General features: G+C 39.6%; 1 protein-coding gene and 1 long non-coding RNA gene across 5 annotated transcripts in view; one reads left to right on the forward strand and one right to left on the reverse strand.

Annotated features, from left to right (window-relative positions):
- The window catches only part of LOC143169024 (uncharacterized), a 16718-nt gene extending 2504 nt beyond the window's left edge, over nt 1-14214 (reverse strand). Inside the window, exons 1-9 of one of the 2 annotated variants that reach the window (XR_012996832.1) lie at nt 13988-14214; nt 13516-13679; nt 13330-13420; nt 12553-12924; nt 12263-12461; nt 11044-11265; nt 9682-9856; nt 8195-8369; nt 7064-8061 (exon numbers count right to left, since the gene is read on the reverse strand). This is a non-coding gene — a long non-coding RNA (uncharacterized LOC143169024). The remainder of the gene's footprint in view (nt 1-7063; nt 8062-8194; nt 8370-9681; nt 9857-11043; nt 11266-12262; nt 12462-12552; nt 12925-13329; nt 13421-13515; nt 13680-13987) is intronic. The other variant, XR_012996834.1, reaches the window with a different exon arrangement.
- Nucleotides 14215-14455: 241 nt separating this feature from the next.
- APOO (apolipoprotein O) overlaps nt 14456-26471 on the forward strand; it is a 34686-nt gene continuing 22670 nt past the window's right edge. For all 3 annotated transcript variants that reach the window (XR_012996837.1, XR_012996835.1, XM_076356162.1), the window contains exons 1-5: nt 14456-14524; nt 19579-19689; nt 22065-22184; nt 24920-24974; nt 26035-26130. Coding sequence is in view for 1 of the 3 variants with exons in the window: in XM_076356162.1 (XP_076212277.1) it covers nt 14516-14524; nt 19579-19689; nt 22065-22184; nt 24920-24974; nt 26035-26130 (391 nt within the window). In the remaining 2 variants the exon portion in view is untranslated. The remainder of the gene's footprint in view (nt 14525-19578; nt 19690-22064; nt 22185-24919; nt 24975-26034; nt 26131-26471) is intronic.

Below are 26471 nucleotides of genomic sequence, written 5' to 3' on the forward strand. Positions count from 1 at the left end.
CTCAATAAGTTTATGGGGCAGCAAAAACTAATCCTGCTTGAGTAGGCTTTCATGGGCATGTTACGTATAGTACGGAGTACTTCACTTTTATCTAGGGCCAGTCTGGGGAATGGACGTGGTTCTGGATGTCTGGTCTTCCGTGGTTCAGGTGTAGGAAAGAGACATGGCCAAGACTTTATTAAAAATAATGGTCAGGAGGGGGGTGTCTCGAGTTTTGTTTCTGAGTCTGCATTTAAGCACCTTCTGAAGTTCTGTGCGCTAAGCAACTGCCAGTAAAGTAATTGGTGAGTATTGACACTTGAAACATGAAGAACCAGATCATTTTTAGGTGCTCTGTTTTTAAGTTTATATTTATCTTCAGGCGCCCAGTTCTGAAAGATCTTGTGCAGGATTATAATAGTAATTATTCTGTGAAATTCTAACTTGAACTGTTGTTTTCAGCTTCCCTGAAGTCGTGTCTCCATTGAGAAGCTGGCTGTAACCTTTCGAGCACTAGGAATGATTGGAATTTGCTTGGGTTTAGAACATGTGGGGGTATGAGAGAATGTTTTGTTAATTTACATTTCTACCATGCTTTTATTGTTTCAAACATGAAATATAAAATTAGCTTACGTTCTCTTTTCCATTGCAGTGGAACTTTCGACAGTTATTTTTGTTACTTTATATATCAGAGGGATATTTTCTTTTTTTTTTTAATTGAAAGTTTCTGTTTGTGTTTGCTTTTAGTATTTAGCTCCAGATAATTTAGTGTTCAAATAAAAACAAAGCTAAGCTGGGTAATAAGAATTGCCTATTACTGTAAAATTTTGAGCATTATGATCAGATTAAGATGGGTTTTAAAAAACATTTAAATGCCTTTCATTTGTCAAGGAAAAGGTAAGTTATGATCTTTGATTATTAAGTTGGGGGGGTTTCTTCTTCTATTCCCACCCCAACCATAATGGAATACCAGCAAATCTAATCTCACACACGTATCTTAAATTTTAACACGACCTGCTTTTAAACAGCAAGTGTACTTGCCTTTTCTTAAAAAGGTGGACATAGTGAGCTACAGTCTAGGGTTTTTTCCACTTTTATAGCAAAAATGTATCAGCTTCATGTCTTAATTTAGCAGCTAGCTCCAGGAGGAAATTTTGTTTTCAAATGAGCCAGAATGGACAAAAAGCATAGTGCTCCTGTAAAGGGGTTGGACACTGCCAGTTCCCATTCCGCATGCTGCTATATCTGTTTTTAGCTCATTTTTCCCCACAAAGTGTTGGTAGTGGTTTCATAGTGGGAGGTACTAGGTGGCAAACAAAACCTTTTGAAATTTTTTTGCCCATTGATTCAGCTGGAGGAAGGCAGTACTTGACTTTACAAAGGCTCTGCTATTTCAGAAAGCGCTGCTAGCAAGAGGGGCTTGTGGCAGCATATGAGCTACCTGGCAACCTGCTTTTATGTTACTTTCTTTTGAAAAGTGTGGATGCCCTACTTTCTGCAGTATGAGAGCAGTCCTGGTATAACTAGCTCTAAGGGTTTGTGACTTCAATATTTCTCTGGTTTCTGAGATTTGCAGCCATTTTTTCTTGAGGACCTCCTGCCTTACAAACCCAGGTGCTGTGTTTTTTCATGCTGATAACATGATAACTACTTGCATCAGGGACGGAGCTTCGCTTGACACTCAGGAAGCAAAGGTTAAAATTCAGCAGGTACAAATTCAAATCAGTTTAAAAAGAAAAACACTACTTAACTCATTATGTCCATTCTTTTGCAAAAGGAGGGTAAGCATTATGGGGAGACGCTAACGGCTCTTTAAAAATAAACTTCAAGCTTGTGTCAGCATTTATATGACAAAGTCTTTTTAGAAATAGTCACATTTGTAGAGGTATTTTGCCTTTTTAATATATTTTTCCTTACAAAAAAAAAAAGTAGTGAATTGGGCCCCTCATTCTTTTAACACTTCAAATGTGTACTTCACATATGTGAACAGTCCAATATAAAGAAAACAGAAAACTGCAAGGTACTTAAAACATAAAAGCGCAAATGTTATTAAACCTGTGCTTAAGTGTTTATAGGGTTGGGGGCATCAAAGAAAACATCCGTCCTGCTCTCCTTCCTTTAATAAAAATATAGCTGGTGAAGTTACTTGAATAAGCGTGGTCCATCACATGTGGCAGGGCTCACTGAAGGAGAGTGGGAAAGAACGTAACTGGAAAGCACGTGTAATCTATTGAAAACAAAGCTTGCCGGTGTCCTGTAGCTAACGTTTTGAGATTTTAACGTTTGTAAAACAATCTGAAGCTGCTTAAATTCTAATGACTGCTTTTGCATCTGTATTCTATTTTTGAAAGTTGGTGATTAACTTTAAAATTTCCCTTTGTGTGGGTAAACTTCGTAAAACAGTTGTATGTGGCAGGTGGCAGCAAAACGGACTTGTTTTGAGCACAGCTTTCCTGGATTTCCCTCTACTTTTTTTTTTTTACTTCCCAAATTTCAATTAATGTTTATATAGTCTTTTAAAAATAACTTTCAAAGATCAGTTTCAAATACCTTTGGATTAATATTAAGTTGGTAGCTAGGGGAAAACCACTTCTATTTGCAGATGGTAGTTTTTATTTATGGCTCTGGTAGAAAACCTTATTGTAAGTCTAGAAAATACAGTGTTATGTAGGACTGCAAAGTTAGCTATACTTAGGGGGCTTTTATTACCTCAGTGGGACCCACCTAACTTTTATGTCAGTTCTGGGAACAGGTGAAGCGAAGAGTGAGCTATGTTTTTATTTTAAATATTTTTCCCTATATATTGTTATTTTTGTAGATCTTTTTAAAATAAATTATTATATGCTGGAGATTGCAATTCCACTATAGTATCCCACTTGATTCCAGTGTACAGTATCAGATTGTTTGTATTGAAAAGAATGTATTTGATAAGTATTTGATAAGTTAACAGGAAAAGTTATTTTCGAACTGTGCTGTGTTTGTGTCTAGCAATTGGAAATACTTTTCCTATAGAAAATGAAAATTATATATATATATATGACCTCATATGTACATTTGGATTAACTGTCTAATGATTACCCCAGGGCTGCTATAAACTTCTCTGAATAATTTAAGAATTGCCTCTTTTTAACTGTTTTAAAGCCTTTTTTCTTGTCTTTTTTTGGCAGAAGGTAATTTTCCCTAGCTATGGATACAGTATGCTCAGACTTGCATATGCGCTCTGTTCGGGTTTTAAACTGAAAAAATGTATAAAATGTGTATAAAGAAAAGTGTAAATAAAATATTTTTAATCTTTAAACACTCTTGTGTAAACTTTGTAGTACTGAAAGCGTAGTGGGCCTGGATTACTTTCTACAGGACTTCAGAGTTTACTCGGTTAAGCAACTCTTCAGAAATGTTGTGTTGCTATAATTCATAACATTGTGTTAAAGTTATCCCAACAAGAACAGTTGGGTGCCCTTATATAGCATCAAGCTCATATCTTCAGCTGTATTTTACCATCTTCCCAGTTCCAATTGCTGTAGTGCATTCATGTGTCTACTCTGCATTTCAAGCTTGAAATAATGTTCAGAGTTGACTTCATCGTTACATTTGTAACTCAGCGTCAAGGCATAAATTTAAGCTGTGAGACTGAAAACCGAAGCCAGCCTTTGGTGTCGGTCAGCAGCCAGGAGGAGAGACTGTTCCCCGCTATCCAGTACGCGGGATTGAGGCCTCTGAGGCAACGTGCGTCCGTCGCACGCTTGGACCCCAGAGTGCCAGAACTCCAAGTTACTGACACTTACTGCTTAACGTTTCCCATAACAGGAAGGGGAAAATTCATTTCAGGATTAAAGTGTCAGATTGGAACAACATTCAATACCAAGGAAAGGGGGGGGGGGGAGGGGAGTGGGGGGCAGGGCGGGTAAAACAGGAGGTTATGATCTTATTTTCTCAAGCAGTCTGATGAAAGCCTTCCTTGTCAGTCTTTTGCCACGCTTTTCCTTTTCTCTGCCACTCTTTTTCAGCAACTCTCTTGCTGTCAGATCAAAGCCCCTGGTTTAAAAACCTACTATCAAGAATGTTTGAAAATAACTGTGGTCGGTTTTTTTTTTTTTATATTGAGTTCTAAAATAGCATTTTAATTGTATTTTAATACTTCGAATGACTTAAAACTTTATTTGCATGAAGTAATCCCCCCCCCCCCCTTCAGTAACTTGACTTCATCCTACACTAAGTAGTACTGTTTAATGGGAGAATGCTGTGGATGAGTTTGTGCTGGTCCCAGGGGCATGCGTCATGGAAGGAAGGGCCTCTCTTAATTGTGATGTGTCCCCATTTTTTGATTCAAAAGGAGACCAAATGTATTAGACTGCTGTCATCTTCTCTTCCGCTGTATCAATCTTTTCTCACTGTAAATGTTATTTACAATTATTTTTGTTCACCTTTTTAATTTCCCTTCTCTGTGAGCCAGGTTGTATTTTGTGGCAATACCTTTCTTCCACGATGCTACACTGGCCGACTTGACTTACTTGTTGGCACCTCTGTAGTTGATTAGGAATCTCCAATAATGGTTCCATTATTTCACGAGGGAGAGCTCTCACATTTTAAGTGGTTCATAGTTGCTCATACCAAATTCTTCACTTTTTTGGAATATCTGGCCTTATTTTTTGGCAGTAGTTCAGTCATCTGTGTTCACTTGTTTTGTGTGATACGAAATTACTATTAGTTTGGCAAAGGGTTTTTTTCAGTTAATTCCTTCCAGATTCTTTGGTATAAGTTATCCACCCTTGTTGACTTGAAATTCTTCATTTCAGCAGATGTTCCCCCTTTGTTACAGACTGGGGTTTTGGTTTTGTGTTTTTTTTTTTTCTTTTCTGATTCCATCAGTTTCATAATACGGAAAGGAAAACTGTTGCTTTGGGTGTTGCACAGATTCTGTGTTAGTTCTGTACCTTTTGAGTTCATAACATACTCGTGGGCATGTGATTCCCCCACCCAGCCTTTAGTCTATCAAGTCTTACTGATGTTTCAATGTCATGTTTTAATCAGAGTGCCTGCTTGTCCAAGGCAACTTTCTTGGCAAGTGCAAAATTTTTGTTCTTTCAAGGGAGAGGGTAGGCGATATGTGTAAAGACAGCTTTCATTTCTTGTTTTCATTAACACTTTCCACTTTTACACTCGATGCTTTAGTTGCACTGACAGGTGCTTTAGGTGATGTTTACAGGTAAAAATAAACCTCATCACGATCTCTGTTTAAGTACCCAGTGACTCTTCAGTCATCTAGCCATCGGAATGAACGCCAGCATTAAGCATCACATGCTGAGCGCCGAGCCTTCTAGATTGATGCTATGTAGTACTTGAGGAACTAAAAAAAAAAATACTCTTTTTGCCATGTATCTGATGTCTGTCAAATGTGTCTCCTGGTGATGTCACCCTTGGTAGCAGTTCTGTATTATGGATAAGTGTTGCTCAATAAGCGTTGCTGAAAAAAATATTTGTTTTCCAGTGAGACAGATGGCTTTAATGGTTAACCCTTTTACTGCACGGTTTTTAATTTTACCAGACAGATATGTCTTTGGCCTAAACTGGCAGCCTCCTTTCCACAGCCATTTCAGTATGTCCTCAGGCATGTTCTAAGCGTTGGTTTGTTTGCTTTTTTTTGTCATGTGGCTCATCTCACAAGTTTGAGTTACACCAACCATGTAATTCTTTTCCTGTGTGAGAGTCTCTATCTCCTGTAGTGAATTGTGGATGTTATGGGTCTGTTTATATGTATTTGAGTACTACTGATGAGACTTTCTGACTTTACCGTCCCTTCTTTGTCAAAAGAATTGCATAATGCTAACTGAAACCAAGTATTTCCCTCATGTTTAACTTCCATAGTCTCGGGAGAAATTTCAAGGCGGTCAGTGTATTCCTCTTGTGTTTACCTTCCCAGATTGCTGAGGTCATACAAAATGCATGGGATTGTGCTTGTGGTGGTGGTGATACTGGTGTCAATGCAAGGCATGGTCTAAGTGCTTTCCCATATGTTGGTGTAGTGATGGCCTTCATTTTCACTCCTGGAAAGCAAGAAATTGCTCTGCTCTCATCTTGCACCTCTCGGAAAGCCCTCTTGGCTAATTTATTCCCAGGATGGACTCCTAGACACTTGGGTGTCCTTGGTCGGCTGAGGGTATTCCATGGGATTTGCCTCATGTCACATGTGCTCTCACTTCTTCCTCTGGCTCTTACAGGTAGTTCCGCGAGGATTGTTTTATCTAACACAGGTGGCAACTTGATAACCAAGAACTTACTTTAACTTATTATACTGAAACCCAAAACATCAAAAATTAAAGTTTCAAAAGACATTTCAGAGTGCAAAACCTTTTTTTTTTTTAATACATATATTTCTTCTCCTGATTCTCAGTTCATTTATTGCAATCAGGAAGAGTTACTGTCAAGTAATAGTTTTTCCTTCACTGTTTCTCCTTTCAGATTATCCAAAACACTGAAAAGAATTATTTTATCAGGAAAAAAAAAAATGACGATAATTGACCTAACTATAGCTTTTAATTTAATGACTTTTCATGGTCTTAAAGTTGGGAGCTGATGCAATTAGCAACCTTATTGGAAGTGTTTTAGCTGATTTCTGAAAGAGCTGGATTTTGGCTCAGTACTGTTCTCTGAAAACAAGGGCAGTGAGGCTGACCTCTACGTAAGTTAAATAAACTAAATACTCCAGCCAAAGAAATCTCAGTACAAAATTGTTAACTCCCAAATAATCAACCAGCTGTACTTTGCAGACGTTATAAACCTTACCAAATTATCACAGTTGCTCAGTTTTTGTTTTGTCCTAGCTTTACTGTGCAGACATTTTTGTTTTTCCCATGGTAAAAATTAATTACAAGAATGTATGTTTTGCTAAACTTGTTAAACCAGTGTAGGAAGCCATGCTTTCAGATTTGCAGCCTTGTTCAAAGCAGGGCAGAATGCATTAAAGTGACTAGAAGGGTTAGCACTTTTCCAGAGCCTTAACTTTTGAAGATTTGTGCATCTGCTGTGGATGGAAATCGTCCAATATCCTCCAGAGATACTGCCTGGGACCAAGCATACAATTTACCTGCTTCATATTCCCATTCTTCTGTAGCAATAGATTGATCCCTCAGGCTTTTCATTCTGTGAAATTGCTATCCCTTGATGTTCAGCAAAGTCACTCCTATTTGTAACGTCCAGTTTCTGTACCTGTATAATACCACACATTGTTACACACATACAGGAGTAAGAATTTATTCAATCACATGTGGGAATTGTGACTTTTTCTCATCTATAAAACTGCCAAAGCAAGCTAAAGCATTGTTTTTTACCTGTGCCAGTACTATATTGTACTAATTTATGAGACTGAAGAGGTAGTTTCAAATGCTGTGCTAGAGAGAAACAGTTAAAAGTAAAGACAATGTCAGCCTGTGCACCACTACCCTGTGCCCCTTCAGTTCCTACACCACAAGCTGCAACTATGCCAGCCATAGCACTTCTCCATAGGGTGTGGGGGCAAAAACATAAATGACTTCAGATTATGAGAAGTAGTAGGTGATAACACATGTTAAACATATAAGGGATCACTGGGGGAAACTATCTAAATGACAGTTTTCATTAGTGATTGTGAAAGACCCCTGAAACATGTCCTAGAGTTTCCTAAATGCACTTCAGGTTGAAGCATGTGTAAGGTCGGGTGTTACTCCTTTGTGGAAAATGCTCCCAGAATGGAAGCAGTAGTTGAAGGTACCAGACATGATGGTTTTTGATGAATGTGGGGCAAAGGAATGGAAAGGTGCAAAACCAGCCTGAACGATGCCATGGTACCAAAGAGCAAGGAACTGTAGCAGGACTTCCTGGCTAATGAGTACTCTCCACAGGAACACAGGATTATGTCCTGAAAAGGGCATCTTGCTTCCAGTTTTGCCTCATATCTCTCATTCTCTCTCAGTCAAATACGCCCTCTTCATTTTTGCTGGCTTCTGTTGAGCTTGAGAAGAGCGACGTGTTGGCTGCATGGATGCGGTAGTGGGCCAGTAAGAGTAAAATGAGGAGGTGACTGATGAATTGTATGGAAATGAAGATCTAGAAAAGAAAAAAATATTTAAAAGCCAAATACAGGCTTTTCCTCTCAAAAAGGGTGTTACTCCAGACTGAACAAATAGAGCCATGAAACCAAATTCTGCTTTCTAGAAATATAACAAAGGTTTTCCCTTACACTCTTCTCCTAATGATGGTGGCAGCATCAGTGAAGAAGAAATCTGTACGATTCTTCATGTGCTGCTCAGCTCTGTCTCCCTTCTTGTTCAAGCTGCACAACAACCCCCTGCAGAACGGTCTGCCGCTCTTCTGGTCCCTAGGATCCTGTGAGGCTTCAAGCCCCAGCCTAGGGGCTTAATGGGGAAGCCAAGAGTTAACTGACAACATAAGTGTAGGCTTCACTACTCAAGTACACAAATCTTTGCCTGTTTCTCAATAACTGGTATCGGGTAAGATGTTGCACAGCAGGTAGCGGTACATGCTGCATTCTCCAGCTGGTCTGTGTGTGTGTGTCTGAGTGGTAAGTCCCACGGACCTCACTGTAACTCCTCTCACTCTTACAAGTGTGTGTGTGTACTGTTAGAAACATTAAAATGCAATTTCTTAACAGCAAAAATGAAGACATTAGAACACTTTCAGTAATGTGCTGTAATAGTCATGTAATGGTATATGTATATATAGTAGGCATATAATACATTCTACTTCTCATTCATGGGAGAGCTACATCATGTGCCATGGTAGAAAGTAAAATAGGAATTAAAACCCTTCAAAAATGATCATCCTAAAAGTCAGTTATAAGTAACAAAGTAAGCTCAGCATGTGACTGTTAATTATTAAAGAGGCAGCACCGTAAAAGAAGGAATGCGTGCCTTTAACTGGACATTGTTTGGTAGACCTAGAAACTGTCATTCAGGCAAATAAGGTACTACATTTAATATATATATTTATGAAGATACTGAGGTCAATACATTTATAGGCAAATGAGGTAAAGATACTCACATCATCTTGCTCAGAAATTAAGGATTACCGTGAAAATAATTTTTAGGGTAAAAAGATTTGATTCGCTAAATACTTAAAGAGGCTGGCAACAGATGCAAGAGATGCAACAGATGCAAGACCTTTCACTTTTTAGCCTCAGTTAATTTTCAAAATGTATCCAGCTCGACTGAAATCCGAGATGCATTTGAATTTTGACAGGAGTTGGACTTTGTTGCAATGGGTGCTTAAGGGTATCAAAAAGGTGTTTGTGTTCTCCCCGCTACTAGTAGCGTATATCTGTGCTTTAGAAGATGATTGCTACACCAGACATTAGCTGACATCTCTGTTGGCAGTATCAACAACTTGTTAACAGAAGAATTATTCGTCGGTGCTGGAAGGGAGTAATTGAAAACTGCGGAACTAGAGCTGCTGATGGCTGCAGTGAGAAGTCGAGGGTTTGAACTGGGGAAGGAACGTTTGGCTGTTTAACTATGGTAATATCAAAAGTGAAACTATATGCAGTTGGATTACACTGGGATTTTTGCATGATACATTTCTCTTTTCTACCTGTCCCCTGTCTTAGAATGTAGGATCTTTATTTGGAAAGCCCTGAGTGTATTTTGGATGCTGTCAGAACATGACAAAGCTGATGAGACAGCACGTGCTGAAATTCAAGTACTGGCTTACCCCAGATGTGAATGCAGTAACTCCTTTGCTGCAATTAAAGGTAGGTCAGTGGGAAAGCACAAAGAGCTCTGCAATGGCATCCGTCCTTAACGTTCAATTTACTTTCTGAATGTATGACTTCAGACCTCGTAGCTGCCAAAATAGCACCTCTGGCAAACGTTGAAAACCGACCCACCTTAAGTATGAAAAGCAAAAGCACAAGGTAAGTTTCACTCCAAATAAAACAGTATCGTTAAATACAAAAATCTGTTCACCCCCCCCCCCTTTTTTTCCCCCCAAGTTAGGAAGTGAATAAAGTAGAAAGAACAAAAGAGTATTCTTATGAATATGCGAATTACACTCCCTTCATAAAGACACTGGGAAGGGTCCATCGTCACGCACCCCTATAAAAGCCAGTTCAATTAGCTGTTTAACAAATATGTGCTAAAAGTGACGGGAACGTGAGAAACGGATCATGTGCTTTGGAGACCGACGTAGAAAAGTTGTATACCTGACATGTCACCTCCGACTGTGCTTTGTGCGGAGCATTTAGAAAGCCAGGCTCACAGCGTTAGGTGAAGCTGCTTAACAACTGAAAGTTGAGTTTACTGGAGCCCTTGTGGTTGTGTATTTTCTATTAACTACATATTTTCAAAAGAACTTGAAGAGAGATCTGCCAAACAGCATTCTTTTAACTTGCAACACAAAAAAGCTGTAAGGGTAGAAAAGCAGTCTATTTTATAAAGACCTTAAAAATAAATTCTAAACGGGCTGGCAAAACTGTAGTGGCAAGTCATGGTATTAAAAAATTAATTCATTTTTGTAAATAAAAGATGCATGGAAAAATATGTTGGGGTTTTTTTTAAATATACAACAAGATTTATCATGAAGGAGAATATCAAAATAAGCCAGCCTTTCAGAAATTATAATGTTTTCCAATGACCAGTGTGAGTAGGTAACTGCACTGATATTTAATGGGCAGATGTGACAAACTCACATTTTAACAGGAATGTGCAACAAATTTTTTTTTTTTTTCCTACTGTACCTATGAATGTGTGGCAAATAACTGTCATTGTATTGCTAGTAAAGGACTGTTCTTATTTTCCTGACAAAAAATTAAACTGTAAATAAGCAATCTAATACAATGTTATGAAAGCTCAGACTGTAATGGCTAAGGCAAAGGATTAGAGATCAAGTTTCTTAAATTGTATTTCTGCCTGGGCTGACATAGTTTATGAACTGTGGCAACATTTTCAAGCTTCTCTGAGCTGCTGCTTTCCAAAGGAGATACTTCTTTCACAAGTATTCAGAAAAGCCAGTTACCAAGGAAAGGGAAAAATATTGGCATGCAAAATAAAACTGAAACTTGGTATAGGTTCTTACATTAGAAACAGCCAGGAGTCAGTCGTGCCAAAGCTCTTTATTCTGTGGCCGCAGCAGCAGAAACTTCAGCTCCTTTTTAAGCCTGTCTGACAATGTTTTGGACTGTGCATAATCCATTATGGCACATATCGTTGTCCCAGGGAAATTTTGCAGACACAACCTTCTCCAGCAGTTATTCCTGCCACGGAAGTACACAGGGCTTTCATCCAGATTACTGGTAGTCTGTAAGAGAACAATACACCTACATGAAAGCTAAGGTATTTGTATTGTTCTTTTCTATAAAGGTTTTCCCATTCTTTTTCATCAGTCGTATCAATCAATTTCAAGATTAACTTCCACATTAAAGAAAAAAATGTACTGAAGATGCTGGAGCTGATAAAATTGTTTGGTTTAAAACATTCTATAAAACAACCGTCTGTTCTTCAGATATTTATATCTGTGTTACATAATTGTATCAATAATTTTTGTGTAGTCAGTGAATATAAATTGTGTACAAAAATATGTATTTGTAACATATACACCATTGTATGGCCAGAAACAATTGGAATTTTCTTTACTGTTCATGTACCAAACTTAAAAAGAGAATGCACTTGAAATATTCTTACGTCTGTCCTCTGTAAAATTGGGAAACAGCCGGTCCCACCCACAGCCTGGGACTTAGCTTTGGTTGAGAACTAACCAGAGCAGGCGTCATGATGCACCTCAATGCCATCACTCCTCTCGCGGGCTCTCCTGTCATTTTGAGCTTTGAAAATTTTCTTTCTCTAACTCCTTAAGGATGAATAAAATGCATCAAGAAATGCGACTGCTTTGCAAACTACCTGGTCACTCTCCACGCTCTCACAAAACTGCCATAAAATACTGCAACGTCAGTTTTCCACGAACATTTCCCGCACCCTGGCTGCTTATTTTCCACAGATATAACTGACTGTGCAAAGCATAATGCAACGGAGAAAGAACGCCCGTTAGCGTTCTTCGCCCATCCGTCACTTAGGTACATTTTAGATACAAGTCTTCCTTGCTAAAGAGGGAATCTTCATAACCAAATCCCCAATAAAATATCGTTATCATCTGTTATCCTGTGGCTTGGCTACTGAAGCTCATCTTGTACCTTTTGTTCATGGTATTTCTGATATCCCATTAACTTGCAAGCAGCAGCTGCTGCCTGTGAAATACAGCAGAAAAATACAATAAAGCTTTAAAAAGAAAAGGTACAAACCTGAAGTCTTCTTGTTTCACCTCAAATTGCTCCTGACAATAATCCAATGTGCCAACAAACAAGAAGGACTGTCTGCTGGTTTTACAAACGGCTTGTTGAGAAGCATCGCCCAATTCTGCAATGCGATGGTTAAACATCCCCATTCGTCTGGAAAACACTTGTTCCTGCTATAGCTGGTTCTATCAGGTCTATAAAGAGACTGCAACAAAGAGATGTAGGAATTTTCTTTAAGAGGGAACCACAAAAATTATCATCACAAAGAAAATTTAAGATTATAAGAAGGTGCATACCTCGTCTCTCTTCCCACAATACCCTTCCTGATGAACTATTTGCTACCGTGTTCTTCACGTGCTTTAACTTTTACGTAAAAATCCTTTTTTATAACATTTTCCAGGACTAATAGGGTGCTATTCTTCATACTCTAAAATCAATATTAACTGTTTTAAATGACTATGCTATTTTTTGGGACCTGAAAAAACTCATGAAGAGAGGATCCACGTTATTTTCTTGGTGTTCTTATGTGTCTAAATTAGGAGCGTAGGCTTCTCTCCCAGTGCCAGGGAAAAGGAGGAGGTGATAGAGTGTACTTCCAAGCAGAATTCGGGTGCTGTGAACCCTCCGGTGGAGTCTACGTCCAGTCCGTGCCGAGGCAGCAGAGGCTCCTGCGGGGTTTCAAAAGTTAGGCAGCCTGAATCACCCCTTCACCCCAAGTCCTGACGGAGTGGCCTCCCAACAGAACCGTGATGGCAACTGTATGGCACAGCCTGTGGAACCTGCGTTTTCCATACGTAGCAGTTAATCTGAACAAAGACTACAGACAAATGCTTTCAAGTATCTTTGCATCTTAAGCTTCAAGGTAGTTTTTCACTGCTACCTAAAAATTAACAGCATTCAGTAAAAGCAAGGTACTTGGTTGCATTTGAAATCTGTTGTCATGTGACCAAGGTTAAGTACGAGGATAAATATCTTACAAAACGTTAAAAATAACAAGCACCAAGATGCTAGTAACTGGTCAGAAGATGATGGCACATGAACGTGAAGTAAGTCACCTCGTTTGATGAACTTACTCTTTTTCCACTAATGTATTTGCTGCCTTGGCCTTGAGGGCTGCGGAAGATCTTAAACACAAGTAAAGGTGGAAACTCCTGACCAGCAAGTCTGAAGAAACAAAGCAGCAGTGTTTTAACTGCCAATATGAGAACAGATTTCCCATGATTTAAATCAGAACGGAATATTGCCTTGGTTCATCTTACCTGGCAGGAATTTAGTACTCCTTATTTCTGATATTCTTCTACCACTGAGTAACAAGTCCGGCAACATGGGATGTCTACGAGACCCTCCCTCGCAGCAGATGTGAGCGGAAAAAACTCGCCGCCGTCCAACTCGCTCAAGCGAGCTGGCGGTGCCGCACCCTGGGCTGCAGAAACCAAGGAGCGTTAAGGTACGGAGAAAGGCGTCGTTTTATTGGTTTTGATTTAATATTTTGAGATTGGGCACGGAACCCTATCTCGATCCCCGTGCCCTAGCCCCATCCGAATTCTAACGGCACTGAGATAGCTCTGAATACCCTTTGCAAAGGCCGCAAGGTAATAGGCTGAGCCATGCTTGCCGGTGTAAAGAATAGTGCGCGTGCACTTACGGCACGCCGGCACTTCTGTGGTTTTATAAGTTCTAAAGAGATGTTCCTGCGTCGTAGCTACTGAAATTTAGAACGTTTTCTATTACCGAGCTCCTTCCGGCGTAGACTGATTCGAAACAAGGTCCGAGTCCGAAGTAAGGCCGAATTTACAAAAGAATTCAAGATCTGTTTGAATTCTGGTGTATTCCCCTTACGCCTACACGCGCTTGTGTCGCTTTTCACGTTGCCGTCGAGGGAGGTCACGTCCCCACCCAGCCTCGACGAGCCATCGTGCCTCCTTTCCCTGAAGCTGGCCCTACGCGGCTATTGCCCCTTCTGCTTTCATCTCCCCCTCCTTCTCCCCTCTTCGCTCCCTTCATCCCCGGCTGCCGCCGCCGCCGCCGCCGCCGCCGCCGCTACAGCGGCGGCGGCGGCGGCGGCGGCGGCGGCAGCAGGGGGGGGGGGCGGGGCCACATGGGGAGGAAAGCCCCGCCCCCTCAGCGTTGCCAGGCTACGGCGGCGCCACGCCGGCCGCGGGGCTCCGAGCCCAGCGGCCCCGCCTCCCCGGCGGGCGGGTCTTCCTGACGTCACAGCGCAGCGACGCGGCCGGTGCTTACCGCCCGCTCGGCGCCGCCATGTTCAAGGTGAGGAAACCGTTGCCCCCTCCTTCCCCCCCCCCCCCACCTCGCCCGCTGGCCGCTGCCGTTCCCCGCCCGCCCCTCCGCAGCCCCGCTCCGTTGACAGGGCTCCCCGCCGCCCGTCCCAGCCCCGGGGGAGCGGGCGGAGGCAGGCGGCCACCCCTCCCCTCAGGCCTCGCCGCCGCACCGGCCCGGGGCCTTGCAGCGGGACGCGCCGGTTCTCGCGGAGGCGGCAGGGTGGCCGCGGTGCCGCCGGGCCGTCGCTCTGGGGGCGCCCGCGTCCGGCGCGGCGGCGGGGCGAGGCCGGCAGGGGGCGGCCCGGGAGCGCGGCCGGAGGGGCCCCGCGCCGAGGCGCCCTGCAGGCGGGTGCTCTGGCCCGGGAGGGCTCCGTTTCTCCCGCTTCCCGTTTTAAAGCAGGTTTTAGCTACTCGGTTGGGTAGGCGCGGTAGCGAAGACCCTGGCCTTGTTACCAGCGAACGATTTTTTTCACGTTCGAGCTAAAACCGTTCTAACATCTGTATCGCCCGGCGGCAGCTGTACCCGGGGCGTTTTGGAGAGCGTGGTCTGTAGCTCCCGCCAGCTGTTCGACTCGCACTTGTTGCAGCTCCGTCACCTCTCCCTTTCAGATTTCAAAATTGCGTGTCCTATCTGCGTCGCACAAAAAGAAGCGCACGAACGCCACGTTCCTTATTTAAAATTACTTCTTGAATACGGCAGCATGGAGCTGCGAGTTGGTGTTCTTGCAGAGTTTGGATTCCTACAGTTGCGAAAGCCCTCGTCTTGAAAGTCTCCCTTTATTGCATGTAGGGAGTCGGCGGAGTCTGTGAAAAAGGGGTGAACGTGCACGATCTGGGCTTAAATCAGATAATTGTCTCAAAGGTCTTTGCCTCTGATAAGAAGAGCCCCAGATCCCTTCAGGCCAAAAGCAAGCTGTATGTTTCAATCAAATTGTTGTCATGACTACTCAAGAAGCAGGAGTTTTTTGAAAAAATGCTGACACTTGGTTTTTGAAATTCGTTCTCTTTTGCACCTTTTTTATTTGTCAAATATTGATAGTATGTCGGTATATTGATAGGTTGAGCAACCTATGCTTGCTTTACTGTTGTCGCAACTTTGTTTTTTTGGTACTGTAACGTTGGGGCAATTGCTGGAATTCTTACGTAGGGATTTTATCTCATAGTTGTCGTGAATTCCGCAAGTGACGCTGAATTGTCGTTAAAGGGGTTATGCGTGAACCCGTGGGTTGAGGTACTATGCATAATATTACTACTTTTATACAACCATTGAGGTTAGGCAGATTCCAGTGCTTCAGGCCAACCTGAATTTTTGCCTCTAAGAGCAAAAGGGGAGGTGGCTTCTTGTCCATGATATCTGTGCTTCAGGGAACAGCAGTGCGCGCAAGAGTTTGTTTTTTTGGGGTTTTGGATTTTTTAGTTGGGCTTGAGAAATAGGGGAAAGAATGGAAAAAGAAGAGAAAAATGAAGCACCTTCCTACATGAGGGCAAATATCAGCCTTCAGAAAAGTATGATTAAGGATTTTTTTCCTTTTATTGCTTCTTTCCCCAGTTTTGACAGGCTGACAATAACAGTAACAAGTGAACTGAGAAACCACAGACGAGGAAAAAAAGACAAAAGTTCTAGTTAATCTTTAGCTCTTCCTCCCCCCCCCCCCCCGTTTGTATTGAGAACTAATATGGGATTTATTCTTCCCAGAGGCATTTTTTAGTTAAGAACTTTGAGAAAGACAGTAAAGCAAGACAACGGAAGATGAAATGTGATAGTCTTTTTCCCTCCAGCTTTCAGATGGAATTTGCTTATGAGTGATCTCGTGTCTACAGATAAAGTTGAGTTCTTCAGCTAGAGAAAGGAATAAACTTAATATCTTTTTTTACTTAAAGTAAATGCAGAGCATCGCCTAGAGAGAAGAACGTCAGCTCTACTTTTTTGCTATCAACTGAGTGGCTGTAAGACAGGCAGACTGAAAGCACAGCTCAATCAAAATGTTTTACTAAACCAATTGGTTTAGTAATACGTGGTTAATACGAAATTAAGAAATGAGATCCTAAAGTGAATTTTGGAAACAGAAAGTAGAATGGTTAATCTTTTATACTACCGAATAAACCTTTTAGTGGTACTTTAGTACTGGTTGTATCTGTAAGTTTATGTGTCCCGCAAACTTAGCTGAGGTAGAAAACCATTGCAGTATAGCTTGAACAGTGCATTGAAGGAGAGATTATTCTTGCACTATTAGTGGTTAATTTTGTTTTGTTTAAAATGTAAAGATGAAACCTTTGGAAAATGTTTGCACTTCAGTGTTTTGATAATACGGTGTTTTCAGTATGAGTAGTTCTGTCATCACTGATATTTGTTTGTGAAACCAAGGTGGTTCCATTCTTATGCTCCGCTGTTTGCGTGTGTCTTTATATACAAATCTCAAATATTTACAGCATTTGGATTTACTGTTTCTGCTGGTGATATTTAGATAATTTTCAAACAATATAAATGGTGTTGAATAGCAGCAAAACCCACAACTGTTGTTTAACGCATCAGACTGGATTTATTTTTCCTAAACAGAGGTTATCAATAATGAATTATACTTTAATTAAAGTATTATTTTCTGATGTTGCTGTTGGGTTTTTTCTTTTTCTTTTTTTTTTTTTTTTTACTGCAAGGGACACTTGTAGAAATGTTAAATAGAAGATGTGAAAACTCTGCACGTGTATTCATGTAACAAACTTTTGCCATATTCAGGAATTAAGTTTTAGACACTTGTCTCTGAGTGGCTCTCGCTGAAGTTGCGTTTTTTAGGGCTTATTTCAAAAGTCTTCTCTGCTGCTAACCTCTTTTGGGTGTAGTATACGCCACTCATTTAGTAGTTGCTCTACCAAAGCTATCTGTAGTTTTGGACTTGTTTGAAATTTGGGCTCACATGAAATATTTGCACTGAATGTGGCTGTTCAGGTAACTGGTAGCTGTAGTTTAAGTAAACTTGAAACTGCTTTGAGGAAAATGGATGGAGTCGTGAATGTCTTGATGTCTTTTCTAGCTGTGTGTTTCATTCCTAAATGTTCCAAAAATCACAGGAAGTAATATTTTACCGAAAGCATATTTTTCAGAATGAAAGTGCCTTGCAGATTTTTGCCTTTTCAGTGACAGAACAGTTTTGCAGTGAAAAAAGGAAAGAATGAGGAAATATATTCTACAGTTACTAATGGTTGGTGACGTTCACGTTTTTATCTTGGCTAATAAAAGTATGTGAAAAATCTTTGTTTAAACAAAGATTATTAAAGATTGTTCATGTCTTTCCTTGGCTGTGAAACAGCTGATCCGGTCATTGTGATGTTTCATTATAGTGCTGTAATAATAAGTCCGTAAATACAAATAAGGAAAAACTTCCATTTTAAGCAAGTTTTTCCATACCTTTTGATCCATCAGATCCCTTACGCCTTTCTGAAAATAAATCCTATGACCTAGTTCTTGTGTGCTGTTTCTCTACACGTAAATGAACATTTTCAGGAAGTTGGACAACTATAGAGTCTAGTTTTGAGTTTGAGAACTTTCTTGGTTACGTTTAATAAATATTCCACCCGCAAAGCAGTAGAAGAAATTTAAGCTGCAAATACTGATCTGTATGCAATAAGCATATAGTCTGGATAATTTTAAAGCTATTTTCTAACAGTTCTGCAATGGGCAGAAACAAAGTTTCAGAGTAATTGTCCTGATGCTAGGTCAGTTATCATCGTAACAGCATGAAGGATGTATTGGTTTGACCAAGACTTCAGTTTCACAAGCAGCTAGGTCAATGTAATGTACCCTTACTATTTCTGAAAAGGAAGAGGGCTTGCTGCCTTCTCCTTTTTCATCCCCTCTTCCCTGGCCACACAGTTCCCCTGGTGCCTGTCAGGCTGTTTCATGGATGGGTTCGACTTATTAACCCCGCACAAAGCTCTCCGCTTCTTTTTCAGGATTAATCTTTGGCCAAATTGGCGAGGTGAATTGCCTCGCGGTGGAAGCATCCGGCCACCAAAGCTAGGGCAATATGAGCAGCAGGACTTCTGGGAACAGATGCCACGAGCAGAGCCAGACCTCTCCAGTTTGGCGGCCGCAGGCTGTTAGATTCACTCACGCTGTAACTTGATACAACGAACCACAGGTTGTTGTAACTCTGCACGTTTACCTGAGCAGTAATGTGAATATGAGACATTGAAAGGTTTCCCATTGGAACTGCCGTTTCTTGAGTTAAACGTTGCTGTTGATAAGGATGTGCATTTGTTGGAAGATGCTTTCTGTGCATTCTTGATTTGCTACACAGCTAAGATTTTTATCTTCTGTTTTTTTGAGGTAAAGCAGTCTCTCCTGTTAAGAAATACAATTTAGTGTACGTCCTGAATATAGGAAGAAATATATTCACCTTACTCATGGTGGTTGTGTTGTATGACTGGATTGAATCTTAAGTATTCAAAAACAGTCAAGCATCTGTCACGATGCGCTGTAATTCATGTTTCTCCCAGAAAAGTAGGAGACATTCCTAAAATTCTTAGAAAGCAGTGATTATGGTCTGATACTTTCAACTGTAGGGCTCATATTTTTCCTAAATCTAGATGCAGACAATAACTAGAAGTAATTGTCTTCTTGGTACTTCTTGGGACTAACTATGGAAAAATGGAGGTGTTACAGACTTTCACAAAGTTGTTTAAAATATGAATATAATGTTGTTAATATCTATACTAAGAAAGTTGACAAAAATTATGTTCCAAGTGAGAGAAAACAGAAGATCTTTTTGTGAGATGAAAACTGATGAGATTAGCATTTATACCTACTGTCTCCTTTAGCCTTGGGCTTTTCTAAATACCGTCTGAATAATTTAGGTGTTATCATTTGAGTGCCCGAGAGCATTAGATTGTGTACCACTGACTCTCCTTTCTCCTACCTTCTAAGCATCTTAATATATCACTTATTAACATATACGGGAACATAAACATTGTCTACATGGATGTGTTCAACCATGTTGCCATTTTGTTTAACTTAATGATTTACATCTCTTCCTGTAATGTTTGTAGGTAATTCGGCTGGGGGCCACCCCTGTTAGCCTGAGCTTGCTCTCTATCCAGGTTTATGCTTCCTCTTCAGAGAAGGAGACTTCCAAAAAGGAGTTGCTGAAAATTGAGGAGGTAAGTATGGTTAGAGCCCTAGTGCTGTTCTATCTATACGGAAATATCTACGGAATTCTGAAAGACATTACATTTTGATGCGTGAAAGCATTTAGGTATGTCTCTTCACCCTTTGTATTCTTGCCTTTAAACTTGCTTCTCTATTTTTAGTAATAGAGATGTCGATATGGTTTTGCTTCTTTTACCTGAGGGTTGCATTTGATGCCCTCCGCTTGAAAGCGACAGGCTTGCTTGTGTGCAAGATCTTTTTCCTACATTAAAGCCTTCTGTTCATTCAGAAATTACCTTTTCATGTTTGTAGATTTACTTGTGATCACATTTGAAATCCCCAGGAATATTTTCTTTGCTTTTTATCCAGGTAACGCCATGTATTTTTTATTACAAGTACTGTTGGCAAATTCTAATAAAATTTCATTTATGCTCTCCAGTAAAACAGCAAATGAAAAGTTTTTATTTCTAAAAATATTCTCTTTTTTACAGGCAAAATTCTTCTCTGGCAATGCTTTGAATCCAGTATAGTAGCCTACAGAATTTTATCAGTTTTCCTTTCTTTACAGCATTCAGACCTAAGCAACAACAAATACAATAAGTAGTGATAATAAAAGCCTGTTACTTTATTGTTTCTCTAGGGTGTTTCAAATGTCTTGGTTATATCATAAGTAGAGCTTTAAAACACCCTGTCAAACTGTAGACTCACCAGCATTGTTGCATAGGCTTTTAACGGTCTCCACCATTAAAAAAAAATAAATTGTAGTTCATAACTAAATACAGCTTTATATCCATGAGAGTTTGTAGATGTTTAGAAGTTTTAAGTGCGTCAAACCAAGCTGAAGTGTTGTTACCTTAGCAGTGAAACTAAATGAAACTTAATTTTTCCGTATACTTGGGTCTTTTGGATATGTCTGCATGTGCAGTTCACTTGCATAATACGAGAGGAGCAATAGTTGAAGCAGTCTCCTGGCTTCACCCCAGTGAAGTAACCTTAGCTTGGGCTGCCGCGTGCCCTACACCACCACTGGCATGAGTCAGTAATGGGGCAGCAGTTACATATGTGCTGAATAATTGGCTTGCCCATCAGCTTCAGCAAAGCAGAATGTGCAAGCTGTGGAGTTTTGGCTGCTTTTCTTAAAATTCACAGTGTATGTTAGCTTGGATCTCTACTGTCAGCTGTCTAGTTTCATAAAGTGTATGGGAGTTTCCTTATCTCTGAGACTTCTATCCTTGTGCCAGACGTGGCTGTTAGGTTGCCTAACAGGGTCAAAATTAAACTGATTGTGACTATGATTGCCAGAGTTGACCAGATTTCTTAGGGAAATGAGACTTAAAATGCCTGTCTTTCAAAGTATCATGGGAAATCCAGCTGCACGAGTTACTGAATTATTTGACAAATTCTATGTCATTATATATTTTGTTACAGTTAGCGGCTTTTTTTATTATGATAGAGATACAGTTGTTTTCCAACTTACCTTGAAAAGAGGGCTAGCTACACTTTGATGCAACAATATGTGTAAACATCAGTTTATAATAAACTACTAAAGGTAGTATAAATGTGGTATAAAATATAAGCGCTTTATACTAAATATCAGCGTAGTATATAAACTGCTAGGATTTTTAACAGGCTTTGTTTTGATCTAAACTTTGCTGTTCATCTTCAGCAGTATAGACTTTGGTCTTTTTTTTTTTTTTAATGGAATACAATTTTAAATAAGTTTAGGTAATTTTAATAAATAGGTTGTGAAGCTAAACCCTAAATACGGTCTTTTAGTATTTATTATGTGAAGATGCCCATTGCTCTTCAGGTGGATGTTACAGTTCTTATTTGCTCAGCCCCATGGTGCTATTAATGCTGTCAGTTGCTGATGTGGTTAATGACTGCAACATTGGGATGTTGTACCATTTTCCTGCTCAGTAACAGACAGATAAATTTGTATCGGATGCTACCTTTGTTAGAAGCTGCTTAGACTCTTTAATGATGGCTTGTGCAAATATAGGAAATGATCGATTGTGATTTCAGAGTTCTAGTACATTTAGCATGTTAACTGGGAACCAGAAGTGCTGATTAAGACAAGAAACATTTTTCACAATTATGTTTTGTGTTCTTATTAAACTAGTTTAATATTAATTTATAACCTGTGACTTGGATCATGTAGCAGCTATGAATGAATTGCATAGCAATTAGAAGTCATCTTCATCGTAGTATATAATTAAACTTTGCTCATAATGGTTGTCTCACAGCTGTGCCTGAATTTTTATTATGCATTGTTTATGTAGTAAGCCCCGTGTTAGCTGTTCTCTGGTTAGACTGTTCATGCCCTGAAGACCTACTTACACAATTACATCTTTGTTTTTAACCTCTTGTTTGCTAATATTCACAGCTGTCACTCTACTCCTCTCCAGCTCGTGAGACTAAATATGTGGAGAATCCACAAACCCAATTGGAAGAGGGGGTTTCGCGTTTACGGCATGTTATGGAACCATATACAGCCTGGTGTCAGGTATAATGGTTTTATATCACATCTGGTAGTGGTTCAGTGATAAGGGTTGAGCTGGGATTTTTTTTTTTAGGGACAGAATTAATAGTTAGCAGCAAAATAAAAGTTGATAGCTGTACAAGCATTTTTCTAAAATGCTGCATTACTTAAAATTTTCTGCAGTTCGGGTCATAATTTTTACCCCCTCCTCACACAAAAGCAGTAGTTTCTTTCTACTGATTTGCTGAACTAAACCCCTGCTTTTTCACATTTCGTATCCCTCCAAAAGAATTAAAAGAAAATTAACTAAAGCTTAGAATCATTATCTGAAATAAACTTTAAGCTTAAAGATATCTGGGGATATCTGGATTTGGTACTGTCCTGTGACTGAGGAAGACAGGAGAGTGATTAAATTTACATTTCCCATGCTCAAGGAGGCCTTAAATTACCAAGCAGTGTGTTTTGGAGCAATAATACTGAGTTGTCCTCACTGCAGCTTGACAAAACACAACTTTGCAGAAAATAAATCAGTATTTGCTGAACTGGAATGTTGAGGGAAGGAACGTGGCTCTCTGGAAGAGAAGAAATCCCAGGCCACTAGTAGTGGCAAACCTAGCCCCCAGACCTTACCCCAAAATTTTCTTATATGTTTTATTAGGTAGCAAGTTTATACTAAACAGTCATTAAATACAAAAATAGTCTTTGGAGCACAGAGGAACACCAAGGTCTTTGTAATCAAGGCCTAAATTACTGATATTAGATTGCAGAATCATGTGATGGCTTTCTTGCTCTTTCCTGACCCAGCGAATGTTGAGGCTTACTTTGGAAGCAAGGGCATCCTTGCCATCTGATTGCCTCTTGGCAACTTTAGGCGATTCTCTACTTTGCACGCTGGCTGTTGTGAATCCTCTTCTTAAGCTGCAAGCTGGTTTTCCAGTTATCCACAGAAAGCCAAGCTGTTCAGATCAGGGTGTCCTTTCTGCCTAGAAGTTCTGTGTTGTGGTACCAACCTTTAACAGTACTGAAACATTTTTTCAGTCTAGTGACGTGTTTCTAAAGTGCCACCAGCAGGGGTACTGACTTCAGTTTTGAAGGAGAAGGGGGATTTTCCACAGTACAGTTAGAGCTCTGACCTCCTAAACACATGGGTTCTGTTTGGTTGCCTGTGGGTACCCATAACTGGGAATGAAATCTGAGACGAGGTTAAGTTGCCCAGTTGGACTGACTGCAAGTAAGCCTTGAGCAGTGCTTTATGTCTCACTGGCCTGTTGTCTTCCTATTTGCTTTCTTTTTTGTCTGCGTGGTGATCATTTACATAAGATGTGCTCTTCTGCTCACACACAACAAGCCATTTCCTGGCAGTGGTTTACTGACTCATTTTATGAAGTGGGCATGTAAACTGTATGGATTTGGGGTCATCTCGCTTGCTTAACTGTAGTCAGAGATAATTTTGGGTTTACACCGCCTGCACCCCCTGATATGTTAAAGAAAATAACATTTTAGGTGTGTCTCAGTTGTCTTTAAAATTAAAAACATAACCCAAGATAATGAGAATAAAATTGGTTAAGTTTGCATATCCATTTTACTTTTTCAAAATTGCTTGCTTAACTGTAGTGGAAAGTCAGTTCAAAAGACAGGTGTAGAAATGAGCCAGTTATGTGTGAGCTGTGACAGAAGATCAGAGTTAGCCTCTGGGGTCTTCAGAGCATGTTCTTTTTTCATTGGCTTTTAATAAGACCAACATCCATTTAGAGTTATGTTGTATGTCACATGCTAACACTTTTTTTTGACAAGTTTTTTTTTAAGTCATTCTTGCCAGTGAGGAAATGAAAGTTCTAAAGATATTATCCCCCATGCAGTATCCTAAACAAATGCTTTCACTTCTGCACAGATACCGCTCAAGTGGTGTTGCGAGACCATTCTCTGCTTTAGCTTTGGGCATACATGTTTATGAATTTGTTCCCTAATTGATAGACAGTCTTACACTGTCTCTCCGAAGGATTATTAGCATAATAACAATTAGCAGCGTTGCTCTTACTGAGATTTTTTTTTTTTTCTACTTTGGTAAAAGGCAGTGTGAATTCTTTACTTCCTGCATATTTTCAGTCTGAGGAAAAAAAATCTAGAACTAGTTTGTGGGGTTGATGCAGTGCTCTTTGATTTACTTGGGACATTGTATGGGCATTGATGCAGTGTTCTTTGATGATTTGCTTTGGACATTGTATGGACATCTCATTTTCCAAGTCACTTCAAAAATGCAGTTTGTTAGCCTAAGATAGTCTCTTGGAGAGTAGAATTTATCACCTTGCAGAATGTGTCATGTACTCCTGTGAAGTGCTAGGAAGGAGTTTATTACAGTGTTGTACTTCCTTTCTTTGCATCAGCTCAAGTATTTTTGTGATACATACGTACACTGAGAAACCTGAGAGAATCCTGAGTTTCAGCTACCTGATCAGGAACTCAGTGAAATATTGAAGTTGACCTCTGTGTTTTGAGGTACTATATTTCACCTGTGTCCAAAGACTACTTTGAGAAAAAGCTGTATGTTATGCCAAATGTAATGTTGAGCAGCATAGCCCTGTAGGTGAAGGATGGAAGTGGGAATAAAAAGATGTTATTTTAGGGACCCAACACTTTTTTTTTGTCTTCTTTTTTCTTTTTTTTTTTTTTTTTTTCCCGTCAGGTCAGTTACCATCTGTAGTTAATATTTTACTTACTTGGTATCTATTTACTGTTGTTTTCTTTTCTTTTTTTTTTAGGATCTTTATGCCAAAGCTATGCCCAAATTAGAAAAAGCTGTTGAGCATGGTAGAGGTAAATCAGTTTAGTTTTCTTAACTAGCAATTTAAAATGCAGGACTGTACTATATCTTCTGTTAAAAGGGAATTCCATTAAGCATCATTATATATATAATTTCTAATGCATTTAAGACTACTTTATTTGCACTGTATATCTGTTTAAATTTCCTTTGTAGGTCATTATGACACTACATTTCTAAACAATTAAAATCTGAGACCTGCATCTATGTTGACCAGTGTCACTAAAAATGACAGTTATGCAGGAAAAGAAGGAAAAAAAGCCTCCCAATTTGTTCCCAGTCGGTAGCATTTGCTTGACCCAGCCTAGTAACTGAAACTTCCTGCAATATTTATTACAAACAAAAGACCTAACGCTTGCAACAAGTTATGTTTAGCCTTTTCATTTTGGTTTACTTCCTTGGATGTCCTAAGAATTTTGAATTAATCCAAAATAACATGTATTTATTTTTGTTTTTGGAAGCATCTTTTCATACTTAAGCTCATCAGGACTGAGCATGGATGCTATCTAGAGCTCATTTCAGATACTTTGCCTCTCTTCCTTAAACTTAACAGTCTCAGTCTTTTGAACTCCTTTGTATGGAAGGTTTTTCATGGTTTTCCATTCCCCCATCAGACTCCCATCTTGGAGTGAGCTTTGTTTATGCTGTGTCTTCCCTTTGTTCTGTGATTTGTTTTTTGTACAGTGTTTTACTGAAACTAATTCATGTTAACATGTAAATGTATGAATCCATTTTGCAAAGGTGTTTATCACTAATTTGAAAAAGATATAATCGAGATGCAAAAGAGCAAAACAAAACAGATGGCCCAGGAGCAAAGGCAAAAGCTTCTATGAAAATTGGTAAATACAATACGATGTTCAGTTTCATTCATGTGTCACTAGAGAAGATCTCAAAGGCTTTGAATTTTATGCCAGCAGATCAAAAATGTGCATGATAGTTAAATGTGTTTTGATAACTCTTTATGTTTTGTAACAATTGCCAGCATGTAGTGATGATTCCTTATCACAAAAACACTTTCACATTACATTAAAGCACTTTGTTCTGACTTCTTTTCAGAGGGCTGTGAATTTCTCCAAAACCCCCCTGCTGGATTTTATCCAAGGCTTGGTGTGATAGGTTTTGCTGGAATTGTTGGATTGTTTCTTGCTAGAGGTAAGTGGGAACCTTTTGAACTGCTTATATTATGATTTGGGATAACTAATTTATTTGTGTTTTTTGGATACTAATTTTTAATTGTGACGCATGAGATCTGACTTAACTGTACAAGCATGTTTCTACAATGTTCCTCCAATTATAAAGAAACTTCATGTAAAAGGTGTGTAATAACCATCAATTATTGTTTATGAATACTGTATTTGTTAGTGGAATCTAGTCTTTGATCTTTTCCAGTTCTAGATTATTATAGCAAAAGTAGGAAAGGATTTTTTTTTAGCCTAAAAATCTTTTTAATTACTTAAGTTCTTGATCACACATGTCGCTGTAGAAACTATAGA

This window comes from Aptenodytes patagonicus, chromosome 1, assembly GCF_965638725.1.
Source record: "Aptenodytes patagonicus chromosome 1, bAptPat1.pri.cur, whole genome shotgun sequence".
In the NCBI taxonomy this organism is placed as follows: domain Eukaryota; kingdom Metazoa; phylum Chordata; class Aves; order Sphenisciformes; family Spheniscidae; genus Aptenodytes; species Aptenodytes patagonicus.